Consider the following 24190-nt stretch of genomic DNA (forward strand, 5'->3'; position numbering starts at 1 on the left):
GTTTCATAACTTAATTGGATATAAAATGAGCATGGACAGATGTTTTACAGGGAGATACCACGACTCACTGCATTTTTAGTTTATCACATGCATTCAGAGTATATCTGAAGGTTGCAGTGGGGATTGGGACCGCACCCTGCTGGCAACATAATAAGTTAGTCTCAAAGACATTGCAGATTCATTTGAAACAAGATACAGCAAGCCTATAAAACAGACAAAGGGAAGGAAAAACAAGGAAAAGAAATCATGTGACACTTCTGTACTTGTTGTGTGGGAGCAACTCATGCATCTGAAGGACCCAGTCTTTTTAATATGTCTTTTTAATATATTAATACATTTTTCACACACACAGCAGTTTGAGACTAGTTGATATCTGATAAAAGTGAAAGCAATATTCTGTTTCGAGAAATAGAAGCAGGGAAGTCCTTACAAATTTCACGGTAAAAAATTAAAACAGTTTTAGGAATCCCAGGCATTATTTAAATTGAAGCTTTACTTGGCCAAGGGGTGAGAGGAGAAAGCAAAGAAGGGGAACCAAACAAGAGAACACATTCTAACCTCCAGCCTTTTGACGATCTCCTTGATGTCATCAATGTTGCTGATGAAGCTCTCCAAAGAAACACATTCACCTCTCTCATAGAATATTTTGATATTTGTGTCTGTTGAAGTCCACCCTATCACATCTCGACAGGAGCAATTGAACACCACGCTTTTTGTGTCCTGTTCAATGAGGACTACAAACTCATTCGAGATGCCTAGGAGACAGTCTATTTCCATACCCTTGCTGTAGTCTTTTGCATGGACACTCCAGACAATAGCACCTGAACTATAGATCTCTGCTCCTGGATAAGGTTTGGACTTTTCCTTCTTTTTTGAAGCAAGTGAGATGAAGGGGAACTTGCCAGAAGGGTCAATGGGTGTGTTGGTGACATTCTTCTCTGCCAAGTCTTTCAAGTACTCTTGCCGGGTCCTGGTGGCCATCGCACGGAACTTCTCTGATTTATGAGCAGCGTTCTCTGCATTAATGACTTTGGCCAGTAAGAAGTCCCTGAACACATTTGATTTAGGAAACGTCACACCTTTTGGAATAGGTGGGCCAAAGGATGGTACATCTCTGGATCTTGTCACAGCAACACTAAATGAATTAAAAGAAAAAGAGACACAGTGTTTCACTCTAGGCAAATTCATTAGTTTTTGCTTACAGACAATACATTCCCTCAATTTTTCTTTTCTCAGCAATATGCCTGAATTTATGTATTAATGTTGCCAGTGTGGAGGTTATGCCCCCTTTACTGCATAAACAGAAAGCCAATTTTTTGCATGTAGGCATTTTTGAGTTCTTCCCAGTCCCACAGCTTATAAAGAACTTCAAGTACAAAACTGTAGGGTTTGGAGTTTTTTTAATAAGTAATCATTCGTGTATGGCAGTTCTGAATTTTGTTTGGTTTTGGTATAAAAAGAAAATTTCTAACTCATGCTATAAGAGAGGCTAGCTTAGAATGCAGTACTTAATGCTGAAAGGCTCATCTGAAAGCAGTGCCAAGTGTGTGATCAACACTAGAAATATAGATTAAATGAACACATTAAAAAGATAAAGGCAATGAAGCCATTTCACAAGGCCAGTTCCACTGACAAAATCATTTGGTGACTGAATGCATAAATACATCACATTACTGTTTTACATTTCTGGACTGAAAACCTTACTAGCTGATATTGCTTGACTCCGAAAATACCAGAAATAAGAAAATTCTGAGAAGTCCAGTGATACACAGTAGAAACAGATATGTTCTTTTTCAACTCTTCCTCTTAGTTCTGCACCAAGTGATAGACTGACAATAAGATTGCCTTAGGCAACAGGGACCAGCTTACCTATTCTCAATTGTCAATGCTCTTTTGATATAAATCAGATGCAAGTTGTTTGGAACCTCTGAAGATTTGATATTCCAATCCACTACCATTCTCTTGGTAAACTATCCTAAAAGACTGAAACTCTACTTCGATAGTTTTGTGACAAGAAGTATTCCAACAGTCCAAACAGGACTTACCACATATCTGTAAGTAGATCTGAAAAAGCATTAACTAACATTGGCCAAGATACCATGGTAATGGAAATAAAGAACAGGATAAAACTTGATTACATTAGGAAAGTATGTGGTGTTTCACTTAGAATGCTGACTGATATTATTTTCACATTTTGGTATTACCTGAATTTTTAAACATAATCAGAGAACTTCCTCCCAGAAAAATCAGTAACTAAGATTTCAGAGTAAATCTTTTGAGGAAGCATATAGGAACACCAAAAATAAAAATTAAGTCACCCAATCTACAACTGTATCTTCTGGTTTTGAGTGGTAGGGTGTTTTGCTTGTTTGTTTTGCTGCTCTGAATTGCTTGGGGTGTTTTTCCCCTTTGTTTTTTTGTTTGCTTTTTAATTACTAAATTTTCTGGCAAATGATACTAAAAGATGTCACTACTGTCATATTTCTTCCCAATGTATACCAGTAGATCTCAAAGTATGCAACAGAGGGTGCTCATGAAGCAACTGACTCATCTTTAGTGGTCCTGAAGGGTCTGTTATTAAGAAATGGAAGCTGGAGCATTAAACACAATTACTGGATGCAATGAAAACCTACCAGAAACTACCAGTAAGATTTTGTTTGGTTCAGTTTTCAATGTCATGAATCACAGGGATAAGAATTCAATCTTTAACACATGCTAGAGAAGTTTTAAAAAGTGAGCAATGCTCAGAGATGCCAGACTTTTGAAATATTGTTTATCTTAGTTGGGAGAGGGAATCACTGGCCAAGATAGTGCTTGACTTTATTCCTTTTATGTAGTTTTAAAATATAAATTCCAGTACATTTTTATGCTATATGGTTTCCTGTTTTGTCTAGAATTATGAATCCATGAAACTGTTCCAAATAATTCAGTGAAAAAGAGGTCAAACTTACTTTGAAAAGTCTCCTAGAAAAACTTTCCATAATAGAATTCTACAAATTTAAATCAAGTGTTTGCACTGAGAGGACAGGAAAAAATAGTATTTCCATCTTAAAGACAGAACAGAAAACAGACAATGTTCTGGTGGTCTTGTGCCTCAAAATGAACACTGACATTCTCCCAGCTATTTTTCACACTGTTTCCCCTCCCCTTCAAATTTAAGCCTGTACCATCACTAAAGCCAAAATGACCATCAGGGAACCAATGAGGTTCCAGCCCTTATAGCTGTAAACACTTGAAAAATTAGGTGATTCAGGAGTCTGAAGGCAAAAAATAGAACCCTCAGATACTTGAATTTATTACAGTTTAGCAAGTATCAATCTTTCACATGCCTTTTAAAAGGAAGAAAATAGATGCAGTCTTATTACTTAAAGTAACAGACAAAAGCAGATCTATGTTGTAATATGCAATTCAAGTGAAAGATGCATCTGCAGCCCTTGTGGATGCATTTCCTATGTTCCCTTTGCTTCAAAATCACTTTCTGTACCGGGTAAGAGCTGAAACATATGTCTAAGAGTTTAAGAACAAGCTGTGCTCACATAAATTATGCAACAGTTGAATTTTTCAATAAGCAGCCTGAAAAAGAGTATCCACATGAACATTCTTAGTCCAGGAGAATTAATACATGTACAAAGTTCAGCATCAATTTTAGAAATGCTCTGTGAACTTTACCAAAAACTTCTGAGTAGAGAAAAGCCTTTAACCCATCCATATGTACTCAAAAAATAAAGAATACACCAACTCATACACTGCAGTCTTAGGTTTTCCTCTAAATAAGCACTCTCCTTAATAAAATCCTTAAGTGAATATTTGTATTTCAGCAAAAACAAGTTAATTTTAGGGCTACCTCATTTCAAGATACATGCTCTAAATCCACTAGTCTGACATTTCGTATTTTAAATGAAAATGCTTTACAGAAGTTATCTGAGATGAATTAACATTCAGAAATGAAAATACTCTAAGAGTTCCGTATATAACAAAGGTAAGAACTTTCACTGATAGTAAAAATCATAACTCAGAAACATTTCCATATGCTTGCAATTTAGTTTTAAAAATTATACTAATAAGAATATCATCTTGCAATTCTTTATTACATGTTACTATCAATTACCATTTTCTATTTTAATCATATTGACTTTAAGGTCACGTTAAGACTTTATTTTTTGCTGCATAATTTTCTGTCATTTCTTTGTTGGACTGAAACAAGATAAGAAATGAAGATACTTCAGAAAGCTTAGCTTCTTTCTGAAAGGCTAAATCTTAATTTCACTGTCTTAATTTCAAAAATGGAGCATAAACTCAGATGACCAAATTATCTAAGCAAAAAGTGGAAGTGTTTTTTTAAATTTTGTTCTGTTTCTATCAATGCAAAAATATTCTTCTAGCATACACTTAATGAAGAGAATAAAAAGGAACTGAGAAGGCAATTCTAAAATAATTTCCAAGTGCTTGTTATGCATGTGTATGCCTCTGTGTGTGTGTGTTTACTCACACCTGACAGCAGCAGTTTGCTCACTGGGAATGTTTCATCTACACATTTGTGTGTCTATTTACTCTTTAGAGAGTTCTAAATTCACATGACTCAAAACCTCCTTGAGCCTAATCTTTCATTACATTTTCCTACTGAGAATTTAGGGGAAGAATGACAGCTTTGCACTCAAGTTCCATGAGTTCAGTGAGTGCAGCAGCAGCTACCTGTAACAAACGCTGTCAGTGCAGGGACCGTGCACCCTCACAATGACAAAGACGTGCTGGAAGTGGGATCGGATGTTCTTGGGGCTGAATGGTTGTGCTCCAGGCTCCTGGAAAACTATTGTCACAATATCATTCCCAATATGTCGTTTTCTCAGAAGCTTTAATGAGGGGGAAAAGGAAAAAAAAAAGGGAAAAAAAAGGTTAAAACAGACTTGTAACAAATTTCCAATAATTTGTTTCTCATTATAAGTTACTACTGCTCCATTTCTTTCCCCAAATGATACTTCAAACTGAAACAATTGAGGGTTATATAACAAGTACCAGAATCAGCTGTTCACCTAATAAAGTTCTAGCATGGTTGCTTTCATAACAATTTCATTTCTATATGTAGCATAGAGAGTGAACTTAAAAGGGAAAACTTTAAGCTAAACAAAGGATAAAAACAAATCCTGTGAGTAATCAGCGATACATGGAAGCAAGAAAACATCCCCCATTTCACACATTTTTACAAACCAGTGGTAGGTCCTATTTAAAGTTGAAAACAAATTGTCATTGTCCTTAAGACACACTATAAATAATTTCCTGGTAGGTTTCTTTCAGTAAATAAGAAGGATCTTATTTTGGCTCATGTACTCTTGTGTAGTGTGTGCTGGACCACCCACTCATTATCTCTGTGCATATTACAATCTGCTGAATGCAAACCTTAAAGGGCAATTGACTTAGCTGTAAGAAGGTTTAAAATAATTTAAAAATCATCAGGTACACTGTGGTCCTTGTGACATGCACTACTGACATTATTGCATACTACTCACACCAAAGTAATGCACAATTGAATAGAAAGCAGTCCAATGGAGAAAAATCTATGATGTACCTACAATCATCTGCTTTGCTCATCTCCCTGATGCAGAGACTACCACCTTTACTTCTGATTCTTTACGTGGTTTTTTGCTAGTAATGAATAAAAGTAGCCATAAATACTCAGTAGATCATCTTCTTGTGAGCCCATCTTACCTGTTGCTTGTTGTTTGGAGTATATGGCAACATTGTAGAAACGTGGAACATGATTTCATAGTCCTTGTATGTTGTATACAGAGAATGAGTACCCGTTGAATCAGCTGCAGTTAAAGAAGACAAAATAAAATATTATTAAAATAAAATTCAAACCCAAAGTTTCATTATTATTAAAAAAATCATCAGCCAAGACAAGAATTTTTATTCCTTCTCAATCCTAGCTGAATTATCAGCAAGTAAGAACTTACTCCACCTGCCAAAGCAAGTGTCACATAAAGACAGCCTGTGCACTTTTGCCTACTTTTCCCAGACAAAAACTTGTTAGGAATAGGGAACTGATGCCAGAAGACCCTGAAGAAAGCCTACCTAATGTGAAAAGTGAGAACCAAGTCTGAGGTAACTTTCAGTTATCAAATATCCACCCAATATCTCAGAATGACACTGAACTGTAAGAAATGTGAAAAAGACTTCAGCAATGAAGGCAGACAGATACTGAAAATCAATACTGTGATCCAACACATAAAAAACAGCAAAGGACCAATAACCCACAATAACAACAGAATGACTTCTCCTAAGCATAAACATCAGTACCTGAAATTAACTGTAATGAAATCAGGCAGCACCTTCACTAGAGTAGCTGCTTTATGGACAGGAACAGTCAAAACCCCAAAGCAGGATGCCAGCATGCTTATAACTGATGATGAAAAAAGCCCACAAAAATGACATTATGATGCTGATATATTAATCTAAGGTAATCTCACCTGTTTTGAGTTCTGGCCACCCTATTTTAAAAGTTACAGAAGAAAGAGAAAGGATCCAGAAACAGGCCACGAAACAATTAAATGTGGATGGAGAGACTTCCATGTGGAGAGAAAATGATAAAAACTGGGACTATGAAGTTTAGAAAGAAAAAAAAAGAGAGGGCTATCACTCAGTTTACAAAGTGTTGGTTGAAAACAACACTTGATTACAGACAAATTGTTAACTTGTTTTTACTTTATTTCACTCTAAAAAGTGACCTTGAAAAATATGCTATTCATTTAAGCAGTAACATTTAAAGATAAAATAGTGAATATATGCTATTAAATACAACTTATGTCCACAGTGCAAAAAGCCTGCTTTCATATACCACTTGAAAAATAACTAGTTTTATATATGGAACAAAGCATTCTGGCTATTTGAAGTTATATAAACATGCTACTAAATTATATAATCCCAGCTATTTATAACAATGTATTTTAAAAAGCTGTTAAAAACTGTATCTTAGCATTTTCATTAGCAGAGAGATCATGCTACTAAGAAGATAACAGATTTGGAATTTGTGATGCATTTACAGTAACAAATATACAGTTTATTTATCCAGATTTTGAGTATAAATTTTGAGAAGCTTGCTCCCTGTCAGATTCAGAATAATGAAATAGAGGTAGCTTTACTGTAAATGAAACACAAAATGATCTATGATATGGGATGGAAAGTTTCCTATATTATAGCCACATAGAGATTTTGTGCTTCCAAATCAACTATCTATAATAAAAAGGGAATTAGAAATAAAAGATTCCTACAATCTAAATATTATTTCAGCAAGTTAATGTTAATATTAAATATGCTAATAATTTTCCTTTAAATGTTAATTAGAACAGCAGGACAGCTGCAAGGGGATGACTTCACCTTGCACTGTGTTCACAGCAGCCTCTGTCCTCTGCCTGATCACTGCAGTGCACACCCAAGGAGACAGATACACCTAATTTTCACCTAAACATCAATGCAACTTCATAACAGCTTTATCTGCTGAACAGTAAATACACTGATTTGTACATCCTCTTTTAGAAATAGAGTATGCAAAAATATGACAAATAACTGGAAAAGGGGAGGAGTAGATTCAAAAAGAGAAGTGAGACAGGAGAAAGCAGGCCCCAAAAGAGGGGAAGGGGCTCAAAAGGTATTGGGGGGAATAGAATAAAACAGTTCTGACCAGAAATATTCTAGAACACCTACATATTTAAGCCAAACTTTAAACTTTCCTGGCAGGATTTAATTTTAAGCAGAAAAATGTTTTCTGAGAACAGCACTGATTCTGCAAGCTAAATAATCAGGCTACAATCCAAATGACACATTCAATAATTCCAATTATTTCCAAGCACTTGACAGTTTGAATCTCTCCTGCTCAAATCCAGCTACCAACAGAAGTCCATATGCACTATGACTGTGCATCTCTCCCACCATTCAGCTTTTCTGAAGTCCAGAATACTTTTCCTGAAGTACACCACCATAACTGCAGGTGTTTGTTTTAAACCAAATCACAGCTATTGCAATAAAATCCAAGACTGTGTACTGGAATAACATCCATCATTTCAAGGTCAAAACTGCAAGCCAGCACTGCAATCTACTACTATTTAACAGAGGCCTGAGGGATCTTCAAATTCATTAGCACCTTTTTACACTGAAGACATGCCCTCTGGCCACCAGTTTATGGCACAGCTACTCATGATGCTTTCCCAGCCTTGCCCCATTACTAGATTTGGGCACTTAGCTGAGCAGCTGATCCTTTTTCGATTCCATCATTCATCATCTCTAAAATTCCTCTTTTGTCTCCTGTCCTTCCAATGATTCTCACCTACATTCACAAGGATTAACAGACTCGCATTTGAAGTGGTTTTTTTCCTAACACCGACAGTGCTCAAAACTGTGGCAGACAACCACCAACATGGTGCTGACTGAATCCACAGGACTCTGTCGGCCTCCCTCTACAGCAGTTTGGCCTCTGTGCTAGAAAACTCTATAAAAACAATTACAAGTAGAGAATCTGACTCCCTGTTTCAAAGAAAAACATTCCAAGGAATTGTAGAACAAAAAGTAACTTACAACGATAAGGCAGGACACAAACTGCAGTAGGGCTCCCAATAAAAAGCAAAAGAACAACAAATATTCTCAGAGCTTAATGTTGCTCCCCCTTTACCTTTGCTTTGTCAGTAGCTGTCAACACTGCTCTTCTCCAATACACAAGGCTTACACCAAGCATTCATCATCAACTTCTAAAACACCCAAGTTGTTTTCAGACAGAAACGAGGACAGAATCTTTTATTTTGTGCCATACAAAAGTGTATGTGTAACGCAAACACAGAGAAATGCAGAAGGACATCCCCCATCTCTTTTTCTGCTTCTTAAGCAACTTAACATTTTAAGATTTGTTGGTCTCCCAACAGAAGGCTCAGATCCAAGAGTAAGTCTATCGATATTTCCACAAGGTTGGAAAGCTTGTGGAAATAATTTCATTACAAACATTGGGGTTTCTTGACAACCCCTACATGAAATGTCAATTCAAAGTCCATTCATTACCTAGATTTTATTATCTACTTATTAGCTTATGGTTTTATATTCTTCTGATGTCTCAATCAGAAAATCATGCAGTATATAAACATTTAGTACCAAAACATACCATTATTACCTTAGTTTATAATCTTATCAAATTGATAAATCATAGCATTCCCAGCTCATATTAATCAACTTCCTTAATTTCCCTCATCAACCACACTACCACTCTGTTGGACGCACAGTCCTTGTTACCAGGCCTAGCATTATCAAGCTGATCCCACTTAATGTAAAATATTGAGAAGCAAGACTAAGTGAGGGGGAGGGAAATAAAGCATACATTACAACTGGAAAATAAAGTAAATCGACTGAAGTTATAATTTGAAAGATGACTGTGATGTTTATTACTTTAAAGTGATGGCCATAAGCTTCCTAGTCACTGTGGGATACGTGACATTTTCAAGCTCTATTTCCTATTCAAAGTCTGCAGACTGCCCGGAGATAGACTGTTTCCCCTCTGGTAATTCTAGAAATAAACAAACAAAACTTGAAAAGTAGCATCTCTTTTTCACAGTGGTGCTGGCAGAAATTCAAAACGAAAGCCCTTGAAGGATGCAATACACTTAAACAGGCTTTCAGTTACTAGCATGCATGAGATTCCTCCATTTAAGGAATTGGCTCTGTTATGGACACTTACTAATTAGGACCCTAACTCTAAATTTCTAAGAATAACTGTTGCTAGAGCAACTCTACTTTTCTTATTTGCATAAATTAAAAATATTGTGAATATTTCTAGAGTACATATACAGATCAGCTCACCTCCATGCAGAGAAAAATCTTCCCACGTCTTATATCAAGTTTAGCACAGCTTGCAAAGTATTATCAATGGTACAGAAACTACTCAAGTAGTTTACATAGATCTGACCTTTCTGACAAGTCAATGAATAGACATTTGTTTTTAAGCACATCTTTGCAATCAACTGTTCTGCCACTGAACACAATCCTGGTGTAGAAAAATCTCCTGAGTAGTGAGACTGCAAGAACTATTTCAAGACAGGGCTCTCCAGCAACAAAAGAGCACAGACAGAGAAGCTCAGTTCCTAGCTGTGGACCTAGCTGTTTCAACAAAACTTATAAACCTAAGTCCCAGTAAAAAACCACAATCCCCTCCTTTGCAGGTCTCTGTGTTAAGGCCAACATAAAAGGATTGACTGATTACCTAAGGTGGCTACTGAAAATATATTGCCTGGCTGAATTCTGTTGCACATATATTCCCCACACGTGAGATGCAGCTCTTGTGACCATCTCTGGTCTTTAGCATTTCCCCTACCACTAAGTGGCTTTTTTTTCTCCCCCATTTCCTGTGTAGAATATGCTGTAAGTGTTCCCAAATGCAGCTATCCAAAGAGCTGAGTGTTGTGCCCCCCAAGCACCTTCTCTTTCAGCATTTCCAGCTGTGCTTTGCACACTGGCAGAAAGGAGAACGTACCACCATCCCCATCAAATTAGAAATGTTTGCTGCTATTGTTCACATTTGCTGCTGTCCAGACCTACTCATGAAGAACTCATGCACGCTCACATGTGTCTTCTCAGAAATCCTGCAGGCAATCTAACCTGAAAGATTTCAGACAACTTAAGACTTCCTAAGCAGTTCTGGCTGATAAGGTTTCACATCTGTGAGGCTGTAAACCTTGACTGAAAGAAAATGTACTAAATCCTTCATGAAAGCAGCAGTTTCTCTTAGAGGATTTCCTGTCATCTATGACCATACTGAAGTGTTCACATAAAGAGTTTTTGTGATTTTAGATACAGAATGGAGCTGAGTGTCTCTACTGGGCAACATGAAAAAGATATGCCAGTTCTCAACATGGAGGAGAAACCTTCATTACAAGAAGATACCTCTCAAAACCAGGAGGGACTCAGTCAACATAAAGGTTGCATTCAACAGGTGCTAGATTGTAGTCCATAAACTCAAAGCCTGACAATATTCTTTCCTCGAGTCAAGGAATTTAAAACATCCCTGGAAAACTCTGCTGCTCAGAAGAAATGCAAAAGAAAGAAGTACTTAAAAGACATTTACAGCTTTCTTGGGTATATTTGAGCAGATGAATCAACTCAATCATACAGCATTTACACATAATAGAAACCGGTGTTTGTGGACTGACACCAAAAAATATGGGTTATTTTCCTTATTTTTACATCTTAACTAACACGGAAGAAAGGCCAGAGAGGATCTTGCTTTAACAACTGAAAGTAACAAAGTCACAATATAAAACCAGAAGCTAAATAAATGTTTTCTCTGTTTTCCACACCCATTTGATTTTTGACCTAGCTCATCTTTATAACCAATAAAATTACAGTTCAGAGCTGTGCAAAAGGAAAACTCACCTTGAGAATTTTAAGTATTTCCTACAAGAGAGCTGATGAGGGACTTCTCCCAAGGACATGTAGCAATAGGCTAAGAGGGAATGATTTTAAACTGAAGAAGGGCAGGTTTATTTTAGATATTGGGAAGAAATTCTTTACTGAGAGGGAGGTGAGCCACTGGAACAGGTTGCCCAGAGAAGCTGAGAATGCCCCATCCCTGGAAGTGTTCAAGGCAAGGTTGGATGGATCTTTCAGCAACCTGTTCTAGTGGAAGCTGTCCTTGCTCATGGCTGGGGGGTTGATGAGATGATCTTTCAGGTCCCTTCCAACCCAAACCGTTCCATATGTCTATGAAATGCTCTCAAGGGAGGAAGTACAACAGAGGGAATATAAGTATTGCAAGAAAAAAAAGCAGACACAATGTTAAATATGTGCAAAATAGGTTTAAAACCAAAGGAGGCTTTAGAACCCTCTGAGGATTGATGATTAGACTGGTCAAGAACAGCCTGAGGAGATGGCAATGCAATTGCTGTAGGATTTAAGGACAGAATATAGAATGATGGAGCATTAAAGCACAGCAAGGTACTCTACTTGTGCCAGGAGACCCATGAAAGACCACAGCTTCTGCTACACTAAAGCTGATGAATGTTTTTCAGCTTTTGTGAATCAAACTCCTTATTTCATTTCCTTTGCTACAAGTGAGCAATATAGCAAAAGATCTTCATAGGAACTGGTTAGCTCCAGTACTCAAAGAAAAGGAGCACAAGACAAAATTTCCCCAAGTAATTCAAACAGATCTACAAATTGAATGCAGCATGTGCTAGCTGATAAACAGGTATTTCACATGACCAATTCCAAATGCAGGGAGTTTCTTTTATAGTTACGGTCACCCAAGATCATCTTACCACTGCATTTTGTTACAATATGTTTTACAGTTAGAGCTGATAACATAGCTGCCAAATCCAGTTTAATTTCCATAACTAAAAAAGAAAAAGCACAGAGGGAGGAATACATTTGACAGAATGACTAAGACAAAACTGCCTAGAAGAAAGACTGCATGCAACAGACATCAGAAAAGCAGTATATCAACTTTTCAAGGTAGAGTGACATAGATGGGTTAGCAAAACATTTTGGAGACAGTCTATAAGCACATCATTTTAAATAGAAAAGACATACCAGCTGTATTGATTAGCTTTAAGACAACACACTGATGATAGATTTGCAATACCAATAATTGTTCCATAATTACTGGTTTCCTGTTGTAGCTTTATTGATAATTTGATATCAAATCAGTGCAAAATTCCAATTATTACTAGAGTTGAGGGACCGTATGAGTACAGTTAAATTACACGTGCTCTGCTTTCCCTTATATTAAGCAACTGCCTTGCTACAACTAAGATGTTATTTTTAAGAACTCTTCAAAAAGGCAGTTAGCAACCATATCAAGCATTTTATTCACTTAAGGGGAAAAAAAGAATGAAAAAGTCTTACTTTTTGTATCCAGCTGAGCACGGTACTTGTCAAATCCCTTGAGTCGAACTCGCTCTCCCAAGAGCTGAAGAAACTCCTCAAAGGCTGGACCTGCTGATTCATTATTATACATTTCCTCTTCTGTGCTCTGCCCAGCTTTGCAGTACATAATACCCACCTTAAGCTGGTAACTTAACTGCAAAAGAAAAAAGAGTAAATTTTTATGTGTATACCAAGTGATGAAGCAACTTAGGCACTGAATTAACTTCCCATGTTTTCCTAAATCCATAATTCATGAATTAAAAAATACCTAATATTCAGTCTAATTTCAAAAGTTAGTCTAGCTCCAAATACTCTCATTGTTTTCTCCTGTAACTGCCTCGATGAAGGCAGATTTAATCTGAAGATGTCAAAATGCTTTCTGAAGTGAAACAAACAAGAACATTGCTTATTTCCAGGAGGACAGCACCACAGCTTGCAAGTGAATGTCCAGCACTGAGCCACATGGGAAGTGCTAGCTGAGAAGCACCAGGAACTTGACACTCACGGACTGCTACCATGGCTGCAATCCTGTGCTAAGCCTTCCATGCAGAAGGGTAGGGCACATCATGTGCTTGCTTCTTAAACAAGTGACCAAATGAAGTCTCTCTCATTTTAAAGAGAAGATAGAAATTACTCACCTGTCAGCACATTCATCTGTTAGCAATGATGAAAGACTCCATGACATTCAGTAGGTACTCCCTGACTTAAATATGATGATAATAACAAAAAAAACAGCTAAATTGAAAAATGCTGGTCATACCTTGAAGGTACTATTGACTAGCATCAATCTTCAAATACACTTGTGCTTTTCATTTCCATTTTCCCTCTAATTTGGTAGTTGATGTTCCTGATACAGCAAAAGCTGAAGATGTAAATAAAGTAATTTTTTATCCAATTATAATTGTGATGCCCCAAAGCAAACTGTTTCTACCAATTCCAAACTGATACACACACACAAAAAAGGAGTACACTGGCATCATTTACATCTGGACTACAGATAGACAAGTCACAGAAGGGAAGAAAGCAGCATCCCCAGCCATTTACTGCTGTCTCCAAAATCAATTTCACAGGCAGGAACTCAGATTGAAGGAGCACAAGAGAGAGCCTTGGAGTTTATGCATGTCATTCATCCAAGAGAAATGCATCCTTATTGCTCAGTAAATAATCCTTCCTCCCACACATGAATTTTTGCCGAAGCTCTGTTTCAAATAAACACTAACCACATATGCCAGAATGAAATTGTAAGAAAATCTATCACAACTGGCCTGAGATTTACCAGTTTGGACTATAGTGGAAAGTGAAAACAGTTATTTGCAAGGGCACTGGAAACAAAGTTATCTGAATATACTGTAATTTGCTCTTGACAGATTCTATCCCAAGCCATGAGGCAAAGGATTCTGAAATTGCTAGGACCATGTGGACACATATTAAAACTGAAATTCACTATTTTTAACCTATTGTATTTATGGTGGGATAATTTAAAGGCCCTCAGAAGTGGTATTACTCTGCCTCTAAAGAAAGAAAGTTTTAAAACTTAAAAATTCTGGACATTGCTACTTCACTGTATGCTTCCTTTACTATCAAGGATGAATGATGATGGGGATTAAAGTATTAGCAGCAGGAAAACAAGAAGGGAAAAAGAGTAAGGATAACCTGGCTAGCTTACTCCTGCTGAAGAAGTCATTATATATAAATCACAGTTCTAGGCTGTCTTTTTTTTCCCCACTACCGAATATTCCTTTATTTTATCATCTGACACACTAACTTGTGTCTTCTAAACGTATTCAAATTACTTATGACAAAACTAAAGTACAGCACAAAACCATGAACTGCTTTGGGTTGGAAGAGACCTTAAGGATCATCCAGACTCAAGTCCTCACATGGGCAGCAGGGACACTTTCTACTAGACCAGGTCTGGTCTACTACACCAGACTTGCTGAAATTCACATCCAATTTGACTTCTAAATACTTTTAGGGATGGGATGTGCCCAGCTTGGCAAACTGCTCCAGTGCCTCCTGCTGACACGTGGTGAGGGAGGAGAGGAGGGGAGAGAGGAAGGGTGGTGAGAGGTGGCACGGCTGCCATTCCTGCCAAACAACTGCCATGGCTTTCTACACCATCAGTAGTAGGTCCTGTCTTGGACCATTCAGGCATCTGCTGCTCAGATGTGCCTTCTCCAGTCCCACAGAAACAGGATGGATGCAAGTGCTCCATGGAACCACAACACCTTAGCTGTACTCCCAACTACAATAGTTTCTAGTAATTTCACTTAAAGAAGTTAGGACAAAGAAAATAATTCTCTCTCACTTGCACTATTTAAGCTTCAACTTTAGGTGAAGAAAGTATTTTCAAGGGCATAAATATAAATGGGATCTGCAGTACCAATGAGCAAGCAAACAACTGTGCTTTATTGCTTTGAAAATGTCAACTAAACAAGGACTATGCAAAGAGCAGGATATGCCTTCTAGCTGTGTTCTTAGACTTGCTAATTTTTGAAAAAAGAAAAAAGTTTCCTTAAGGACAACACAAGTTAGCATTTCTGAATCAAAAAGAGCAGATCTGGACAACAGCATACAGTCCCTATTATTAAACCTTTTGACAAACCTAGTCCTTAGAAGTGTATTAACTACAAGAAAAAGCTAAAAAAGAAGTTGAAGCATGAATTCTGTTGTGGTAAAAATACTAAAGCAACATCTTTATTTTAATAATCTGAAAGTATTTACATATTTATATACATGGGGAAAATGCACTTTAAGTATTTATCTAGCATCCAGTAAGACAGCAGAAAGTATAGCTTGGATTTAACCAGTCAGCAAGTTTATACTATGAACTAGGAATTATATTAAGAACCAAGTGACATTTCGCAGTATTTGTGTGAATGAGGAATTGACATAAAGATTAGCTTCAACTGAATAAATCAGTAATTGCCCTAATATTCAAATTTTTAAATCATTTTCGGAAGCAAACTTACAGTAACCTACCATGAGCTCTGCATTCATGACAAGGATTAGTAGGTGAAGATTAGCAAAGAAGGCAGTGAAGCCCTAGGAAATGATTGGATTGCTGTTTAACACAGAACTATTCAAATGAATGCATTTTAATAAATCCAATAAAAGAACAGCTAGGTGACAAGCAGTGTGGACCATATGTATGAACAGCAGATGTTACCACTCTAGCAATCTAAGAGGAAGTAAGGAACGAGCAACTTTCACAGACACCATCAGTACAAAACTAGGGCAAGAAAAATATTCCCATTCTAGCACTGAATGACATATGCAGATATTGAAAGAGTAGAAGAGACAGAGCTCAGCCATAAGAGTGATATGAAATGAAGAGAAAATATGTTGCAGTGAAAGACTTGAAAAGTGCAATCTGTTTAGTTTATCATAAACAAGACCAACAGATGATATAATCACTGCATACAAAAACCTTTGCTGGAAAAAAAAACTCACACCAAAATGACTTTTAAAATGTAGCAGAGAAAAATATGAGAAGTCTTAAAGCTGAAGGCAGATAAATTTAAATAAAGAAGTGTAAATTCTTAAATATGAAAACAAGCAACTGCTTTAAGACCTCACTCAAATATAAGACATCTTATTCTAATGAAAACCGATGCATATACATCTGGCTCAGTGGTTCCTGGATGAAATTTAGTGCCTGAGTCAGGCTAAGGTGACTTTATAATCTTAACTCTTAAATTTACAAAACATTTTATCTGCTATATAAAACAGGCACATGCTCATGCTGTAATGAAACAGTATGGCACTCAGCAAGAAGAAGTGATCAACATTCTGTGCACTTAATTAGTAGAGCAGCTGCTACCCAATTTTTGTTAGCTTAGAATTGAAAAAATGCAGCTACTAATTAGTACAGAGTGTACTTATCTTTTTTGCTCTAAGTGTCAAACTGTTTTATTACCACAAAAACAGAAAATACTTTGATGCAGATAATAAAAATTCAACTATCACTTGCCCTTAACGATTTTCAAAAGTTTAAGTATTAGAAAGCCATACTATGGCAACTTAATAACATATAGGATATGAACTAAGGATAATTTAACCTCACAGTTTTGTCGGATGTCATAAAATCATAGAGTGGTTTGGATTGGAGGGGGACCTTAAAGATCATCCAGCTCCAATCCCCTGCCACGGGCAGGGACACCTCTCACTAGACCAAGCTGCTCAGAGCCCCATCCAACCTGGCCTTGAACATCACCAGTAATGGGGCATCCACAGCTTCTCTGGGCAACCTGTTCCAGCTCTCACCACCCTCACAGTAAAGAACTTCCTCCTAATATCTTATGTTAAACCTACTCTCTTTCAGTGTGAAGTTATTTCCCCCCTCGTCCTGTCATTCTGTGCTCTTGTAAAAAAAGTACCCCTCCCTCTTTCTTATAGGCTCCCCTCAGGTAATGGAAGACCAAAATTAGGTCACCCCAAGCCTTCTCTTACAGGGTGAATAATCCCAGTTCTCTCAGCCTTTCCTCACAGTAGAGATACTCTGTCCCTCTAATCATCTTGGTGGCCCTCCTCTGGACTCACTCCAGCAGCTCCACGTCCTTCCTGTGCTGGGACCCCAGAGCTGATGCAGCACTGCAGTGGGGTCTGAGCAGAGCAGAGGGGCAGAATCCCCTCCCTGGCCCTGCTGCCCACGCTGCTTTGGATGCAGCCCAGGACACGTTTGTGCTGGGAGTGCCCACGGCTGGGTCATGTCCAGCTCTCACCCACCTGCACCCCCAAGTCCTTCTCAGCAGGGCTGCTCCCAATCTGTTCAGTCTCCAGCCTGTGAATATCAGAGGTACAGAATCCAGGGGCAGGACCTTGCCCTTGGTCACCTTAAATCTCATGAGATTCCTGTGGGGCCACTTCTTGAGCTCGTCCAGGTCCCTCTCAATCATCCCATCATTCAGGCATGGCAACTGCATGGCTCAGTTTCCTAAATTGCTGAGGGTACACTCAATCCCTTCATCTAATGTCATTAATGAAGATCTTAAGTCCCACTATGAATCCGAGATACACCACTTATCCCTGATGTCCACTGTTACCCTGAGCCATTGACCATTACCCTTTGGATGTGACCATCCAACCAATTCCTCATCCATCTACCAGTCCACTCATCAAATCCATCTTTCTCCAATTCGGAGAGAAGGCTGTTGTGGGGGACCATGTCCAAGGCTTTACAGAAGTCCAGAAAAACAATATCTGTAACCCTTCCCTTGTCCACTGATGTAGTTACTCCATCTTAGAAGGCCACTGGGTTGGTCAGGCAGGATTTGCCCTTGCTGAAGCTGCGCTGGCTGTCTCAAACCCACCACCCTGTTCTCCATGTGCCTTAGCAGAGCTTCTAGGAGGATCTGTTCCACAACCTCCCCAGGCTGTGGGAAGCTGCCTTCCAGAGGGGAGGCTGACAGAGCAGAGGCTGACAAAGTGATGGCTCCCAGGGAATCTTCCTCTCTACCCTTTTTAAACATGGGTACAATGTCTCCCCTCTTCCCATATCCTGGGATTTCCCCTGACTGCCATCACTTTTCAAATGCCATGGAGAGTCGGCAACTCTGTAAGACAATTCCCTCAGGACTCTGGGACACACCCCATAAACCTAAATCCCATTACGTGTGTTCAGGTTCATCAGGTGGCCATGAACATGATCTTCCCTACAGTGGGAGGGACCCAGTCCCCATCCTGGGTCCATCCACTCAAGAGGCATGGAAAGAGAGGTTGCCAATGAGGACTGAGGCATGCACACAGCTAAAAAAATGTCACTACTGAAGTTTATTATTATAAAATTCACTTAAGTAGCGGACTTCCACTTTTCTAAATGAAAGCTGTAGTGTTAACGAGCCTTAGTCCCATCTTTAAAAGACAAGGAGACTATCCCCTCATTGAAAATTATTCATATGAAGAAAGCCTTAGAATATTTTGCATGTAGTTTGTTCCAGGGGAAAGGAAAATAAAGAACACCAACAAAACAAGACAGGCAGCACCCTGGTCATGGTTTAGCCAATGCAGTATTACAGTGAAACGTTAAGCACCATGGGAGACTTCTCAGTATAATAACAATAAGAAAAACAGAACTCCCCCCTTCCCACAGTCTTTGAAAAACAATACTGTAGTTTCTTTTAAAGGAAATTTAAAAGAACAACTGCCAAAACATTAATCTAAAACTTTAGGCTACCCAGAGAAATGAACTTGATTTCATACATCCCAAATATTCTGCAAAAGTTGGAGGAAATAAATGCAATATAACTCTCACTACAGATGACAAGTTTTATTTTAAATGAGGCATTTCAACAGACTTACTTTAATCATATAAACCTAAAAGATCATTTTGCAACTCATGGCAATAATCTGACAGATTAAGATCATTTGTTTAATTCTGTAACTCTGCACTTACCCCTTGCTCATCAAGCTTCATAAGCTGTTCTGTGACTTTAGGAGTGTTAAAGGCCAGCCTTAGGCAATGGATATTCAGCTCTGGAACCACATACTCCAGCACTTCCTTTAGGGGAAGTCCCCTGGCTGTGCAATGCTTTGCAGTAGATGGGATAGCATCTTCCAGCACGGAGCCTCTTAATGTCATGAGCTATGCATACACAGGAAAAACAGCACATATATTGAGGTGTGCACTGAGACTGACTAGCAACAGCAGTGCAACTAGACATACTATTTTTCCAATTCTCAGTGGAGATCAAGGACATTCAGGAATTTCTGTTAGCATGAGACCAACATTGATATATAAAAATGCCACTCATTGATAACAGTAATCAGACTATCTCAAACTATTCATCAGAGTTAAGTTTTACAGGAAACTACTACCTGGAAAAATTAGTATTAGTACCGTATTTCTATACTATAGAGCATTTAAAAGGTCAACCCAGTGTCACATATAAAAGTAAAGAAGGCAATTTCCCTTCTCTTTGCTTGCTTCTATTTAATATAGCTCCTGTAAGTTTCTCATGATTTAACCAAAACAACCTTCAGCATTTCCTCTGTACTGGATGCTATGGAATAACTCTGAAATATTATGGAATGTTCTGTGACAGATAAACACGAAGCATAATTCTGTCAGGAGGCTCCCTGATTATACAGAAATCTATTATCAACACTGAAAGGCACATAAACCCCACATATTCCACCTGGTTTTGCCTTCTCACTTCTAGTTTCTTTTACTATCCCCCTGGACTGCTTACCTCACTGGTTCTGAATATGATCCGATAGTTGTACTGAGGTCCATTTTCTTTGATTTCCTCTGGCTTCTCTCTTCTTATACTCACAGCTACTGGACCCAGGTTCTCATCTGCCCCAAAATAATTCCAGTGTTCTTGTGTATGAGGGAAAAAAAAAAAAAGTCTGTCTTACTTCTTACACTTCAACTGTATTTCCATGCTTGTTACACTGTATATAACTACCAATTCCATGGAGTCAATAAGATCATGTCTTGAAGTGGTACCAGGATACCATTCTTGTGTTTTACTTCTCTTGTGAGCTCCATTTATACAAAAAGGCTGAAATTCAACATGGCATATCTGCTTAAATAGGCCCAAATAAGGATACACCTCTTACATCAGCTTTTATATTGCCATCTGTTTAGTTCACATTGAACTAAATAAGCATTACCAATTTCCCCCTTAAAAATAAAGAGAAGGAAGCCAAATGCACCAAAGTGGGAAACTCATCAACCTACGTTAAAATAGAAATGTCCCACAACTGTACTTAGCAAAGGATGTAAATTATTTATTTTTGTTTGACTGCTTTTTGCTTTTTCCATACGCGTTACTCAGTTCTAAAATGGGAAATACTGATGAAGCTGAAAAAGAATTTAAAGGCTTGTTCACAGAAGAAATATCAAATTATAGTACCACAGAAAAATAAAGCACAAGAATAAAATTACTAGCACAAATACTGAACAGTGAAGTATTCAACAACCCTTAAAGTGCTAAGAGATCAGTTGAAAACCAGTCCGGGGGGGAGGCAGCAGAGAGGAGAATACAAGATTGGTGAAATCACTCACTAGCTGAACAGCAGATTCTTTGAAACACATTTTTATATATGTCTAACTACAGACATGTAAAGCCAAGCTTTACATGAAAAAAAGTTAGAAAAGCACATTTACAAAAATCAAAGCTCAACAATTTTAGAGACTGGTATTGAAAGCTTTTTTGTAGAACTTTTTGAGCATTACAAACTATCTAGACTGATGACAGAGGTATATCACCATTAATGCAGCAACATATGAACAAAGCTCCATATATCTTAAGTGACTGCTGAATTTAAACACATATTCCCTAAAAGAAAATGTAAGAGAAAAGTAAAAAAAAATAAGAGTCAAGCATTGTGCAAGAAAAGTAAGTCCCATGTCATCATTTTCCATAAGCTGCATATAGGAATGAATTTATACATGCACAAAAATAGAAAGTTAGAACCACCTGAAAATACACAATTCAAAGGAATGTGAAATTCAGTGGTATAAAGAAAAGATGTAACTGCCCTGACAGGAAATGTAACCATATTGCCTTTACTACATATAGATTACTTGTTATTCTCAAAACAACAATTTTAAGTAAGAACTTTAAGAGCAGTCTAATATGAGCTATTCTACTACAGAGAGGAAATGTAAAGTATTTCAACATCATCAAGAACTGCATCTTTAAAGATAATAAAAACAGATATTGAAATACACTCAATCTAAAATGAATGGCAATCATTTTTCCTATTAATAATAGTTAAAAATTAGGAGCCTTATTTTTTACTCTAATTCTTTTAAAACTTACTCTTACTGGTTCTTACAAAATCTCCCTCCAACATACTAAGTGCTTTCACACAGCTGTCCAGCACTTTAAGCTCTTGGGAGCTCTACTCAAGCCCCAGTGTCTGGTATTTTATTATCCTTCACTCAGTGTCTTCTATTCAAGATTTCAGAGCATGCAAGACAGCATTAGAGACATGCTTGCAGCATTAGAAGACTTGCTTTCTACCAAATTCGTCTGCCAGTTATAAAAGCCAATACTCTAAACAAAGGTAATTAAAATACAAAATTCTTTCAATATCTCATGGAATATTCTGTAAATACTGTCATTAAACTTTGTGTGCCTGTGAGTGGGAAAATTACTAATAAATTTGATTATCTATATAACTAATTATGTTTTTATACTAGTCCACAGATATGAGCCCTGTAAATGACAGAGATGTTCTGTTTATCAAAGTTTCACACTATCTTACTAGCACCCTAGCTTCTCTTTCTCCTGCATTGAGTAGTTTGGTTTTTCATCAGGATGTTTATAGCTCACCAAACAGTTTATGGCAGACAAGGTGAATGCAGAAGCAGCAGAGTCTTGGAGAAAGACTAATTTTTGAATCAGTATATTATGCAGCTCCCAAAACCTGAGGTAACTTGGACATCTCCACACTAAAGTGTTTAGTGACTTAAAAACAGTGATGTGGCTGTGCTTTTATGATTGAAAAACTTAAAGAAAAAAGATAAGGAGGTCATTCATGCTAGAAGGGTCCAAACAATTCATTAGTTTACTCTATTGACAGCCACACAGGTGGTAAAACTTGTGTACCCTGCAACCACTCTAGCCTGCAATTCAGATAGAAAATTTTCTCAGGAGAAATTATTCTACATCTTGAAAACACATCTCAGAAGGGTGGCAAGAGGAATGTTTGAAACTGCATACACATACACAAAATACACATACAATTCCGCATCATTTGATTAAGCTTTTTAATTAGCTCCTATTGCTTTGGAAAAATGCAAATGCAAAAATGCAAATTCTCTACATTCCTCTGCTAAGGGGAAAACATCTCTTATTCTCTTTTCCTTCAGTCTGCACTGGGCAGTGTCTTCCTTGCTCTCCTTTGCACATCCTTCACCCTCTCCTTTACTCGCATTAACTAATGGGTTGTTCTTTCTTTACCTTCATCTTCATTCTTCCTCCTCCCCTAAACCCCATCTCTCTATTCATTCTGCAAGCTACAATATATATCCCTGTATGTGACTACTTTTCCTTCTGGTACACTTCCTCGTACCTCCACCTGATTTTCCCTTCAATTCCAAATTTCCTTACATCCAACAATTTTCTCTTTCCAATGCACGAAAAGTAGTAGCAGGATAAAGTGCAAAAAGCTTAATATGCAGTGTAAAGGGAGCAAATTAGTTGTTTTATTGGGAAAATAAGGGCTATGGCACAACTATAATTCAGGAACTTGATGGCAAACACAAATACCAGAGTAGACAACTTATTTCTCCACACCACACAGAAACTAATTGGAAACAACATTTCTCAAGCCTGACATTTAATCTAAACAACTGTTGAAAACTCATTTAATTAACAGACAATCAGGACACCAAACAGCAGCCATAAATTAACTTATAAATCCATACAGAAAAAAGAATAATGACTTCATTGTAGTTGGTCATTAAAACAAACAATAGATACTTTCAAAAATAGTTAAATATCTATCACAGAACTCAAAAGATACTTCCTGTGAAAGAACCAAAGTTAAAATACTTATTTTCCTGAGAGATATTTATGAGCTTCCTTTGCAATGGAAATCCAAGTAAATGCACTTGATTTTAACTGAAAAAGTTTTTTTGTGCTTTCATCCTATTTCTTTTTAGATATCATGTCCAAATGATATTCTGTGTAATTGGACTAGAAATAAAAACCCCAAACGTTTCTCTTCTGAATGGAACTCACATCAAGCATTTTCCTCTAATCCTAGCTCAGCATTTACAGTACTGGAAAACTCCGCCCAGTACTTCTCTGGAGACAAAAGGGCAAGCAGCATTTTGGGAGCTCTGCAAGTCTAGCCACATACTTCAAAGTCACCAACTCTTGGATAGAATATGCAGAAATTTAAAGCATAGGGAAAAGGGTATTTTTACTGGCTGACAACAGTTAAAGGAAAGCCAACCAACAGCTCATTTGTTATAAAACCAGTTCAGGAAACTATTTACTTCTCAGTCAAGTCTTTCATTCTAAGCCAGTAACTAACATTTGTCCTAAATGGCAATATTAGCAACTACTGTGTGAGAAGGATGGAAGCAAAACAGATGCTCTTGGTTCTTTCCATGAGAACTGTAACTCCCAGACCCAATTATGGGGACAGAGCAGACAGCTCCTCTGGAGTGACAGGCTCTCTTTCCTGAACTGCACTTGGACAAGCTAACAGAAACAAATTTTTCTCTCTGCGTGATTTTAGTATTGACTGGAAATAAGTCTTTAATAAACATGTCTGCAACTTTCACAAACTGGTTCTTGCACTGGCTTCATCCTCTCCCTCTTTTTTTAGGCAC

General features: G+C 37.6%; 1 protein-coding gene across 4 annotated transcripts in view; it reads right to left on the minus strand.

The window, feature by feature from the left end:
* The window catches only part of SIPA1L1 (signal induced proliferation associated 1 like 1), a 199067-nt gene that overhangs the window by 39189 nt on the left and 135688 nt on the right, over positions 1-24190 (minus strand). For all 4 annotated transcript variants that reach the window (XM_018907576.3, XM_009102016.4, XM_018907573.3 and 1 more), the window contains 6 exons: positions 20082-20212; positions 19286-19474; positions 12871-13045; positions 5704-5807; positions 4693-4850; positions 559-1135 (listed from right to left, as the gene is read on the minus strand). In XM_018907576.3, the coding sequence (XP_018763121.1) occupies positions 559-1135; positions 4693-4850; positions 5704-5807; positions 12871-13045; positions 19286-19474; positions 20082-20212 (1334 nt within the window). The remainder of the gene's footprint in view (positions 1-558; positions 1136-4692; positions 4851-5703; positions 5808-12870; positions 13046-19285; positions 19475-20081; positions 20213-24190) is intronic.

Source organism: Serinus canaria, chromosome 5, assembly GCF_022539315.1.
Source record: "Serinus canaria isolate serCan28SL12 chromosome 5, serCan2020, whole genome shotgun sequence".
Lineage (NCBI taxonomy): Eukaryota > Metazoa > Chordata > Aves > Passeriformes > Fringillidae > Serinus > Serinus canaria.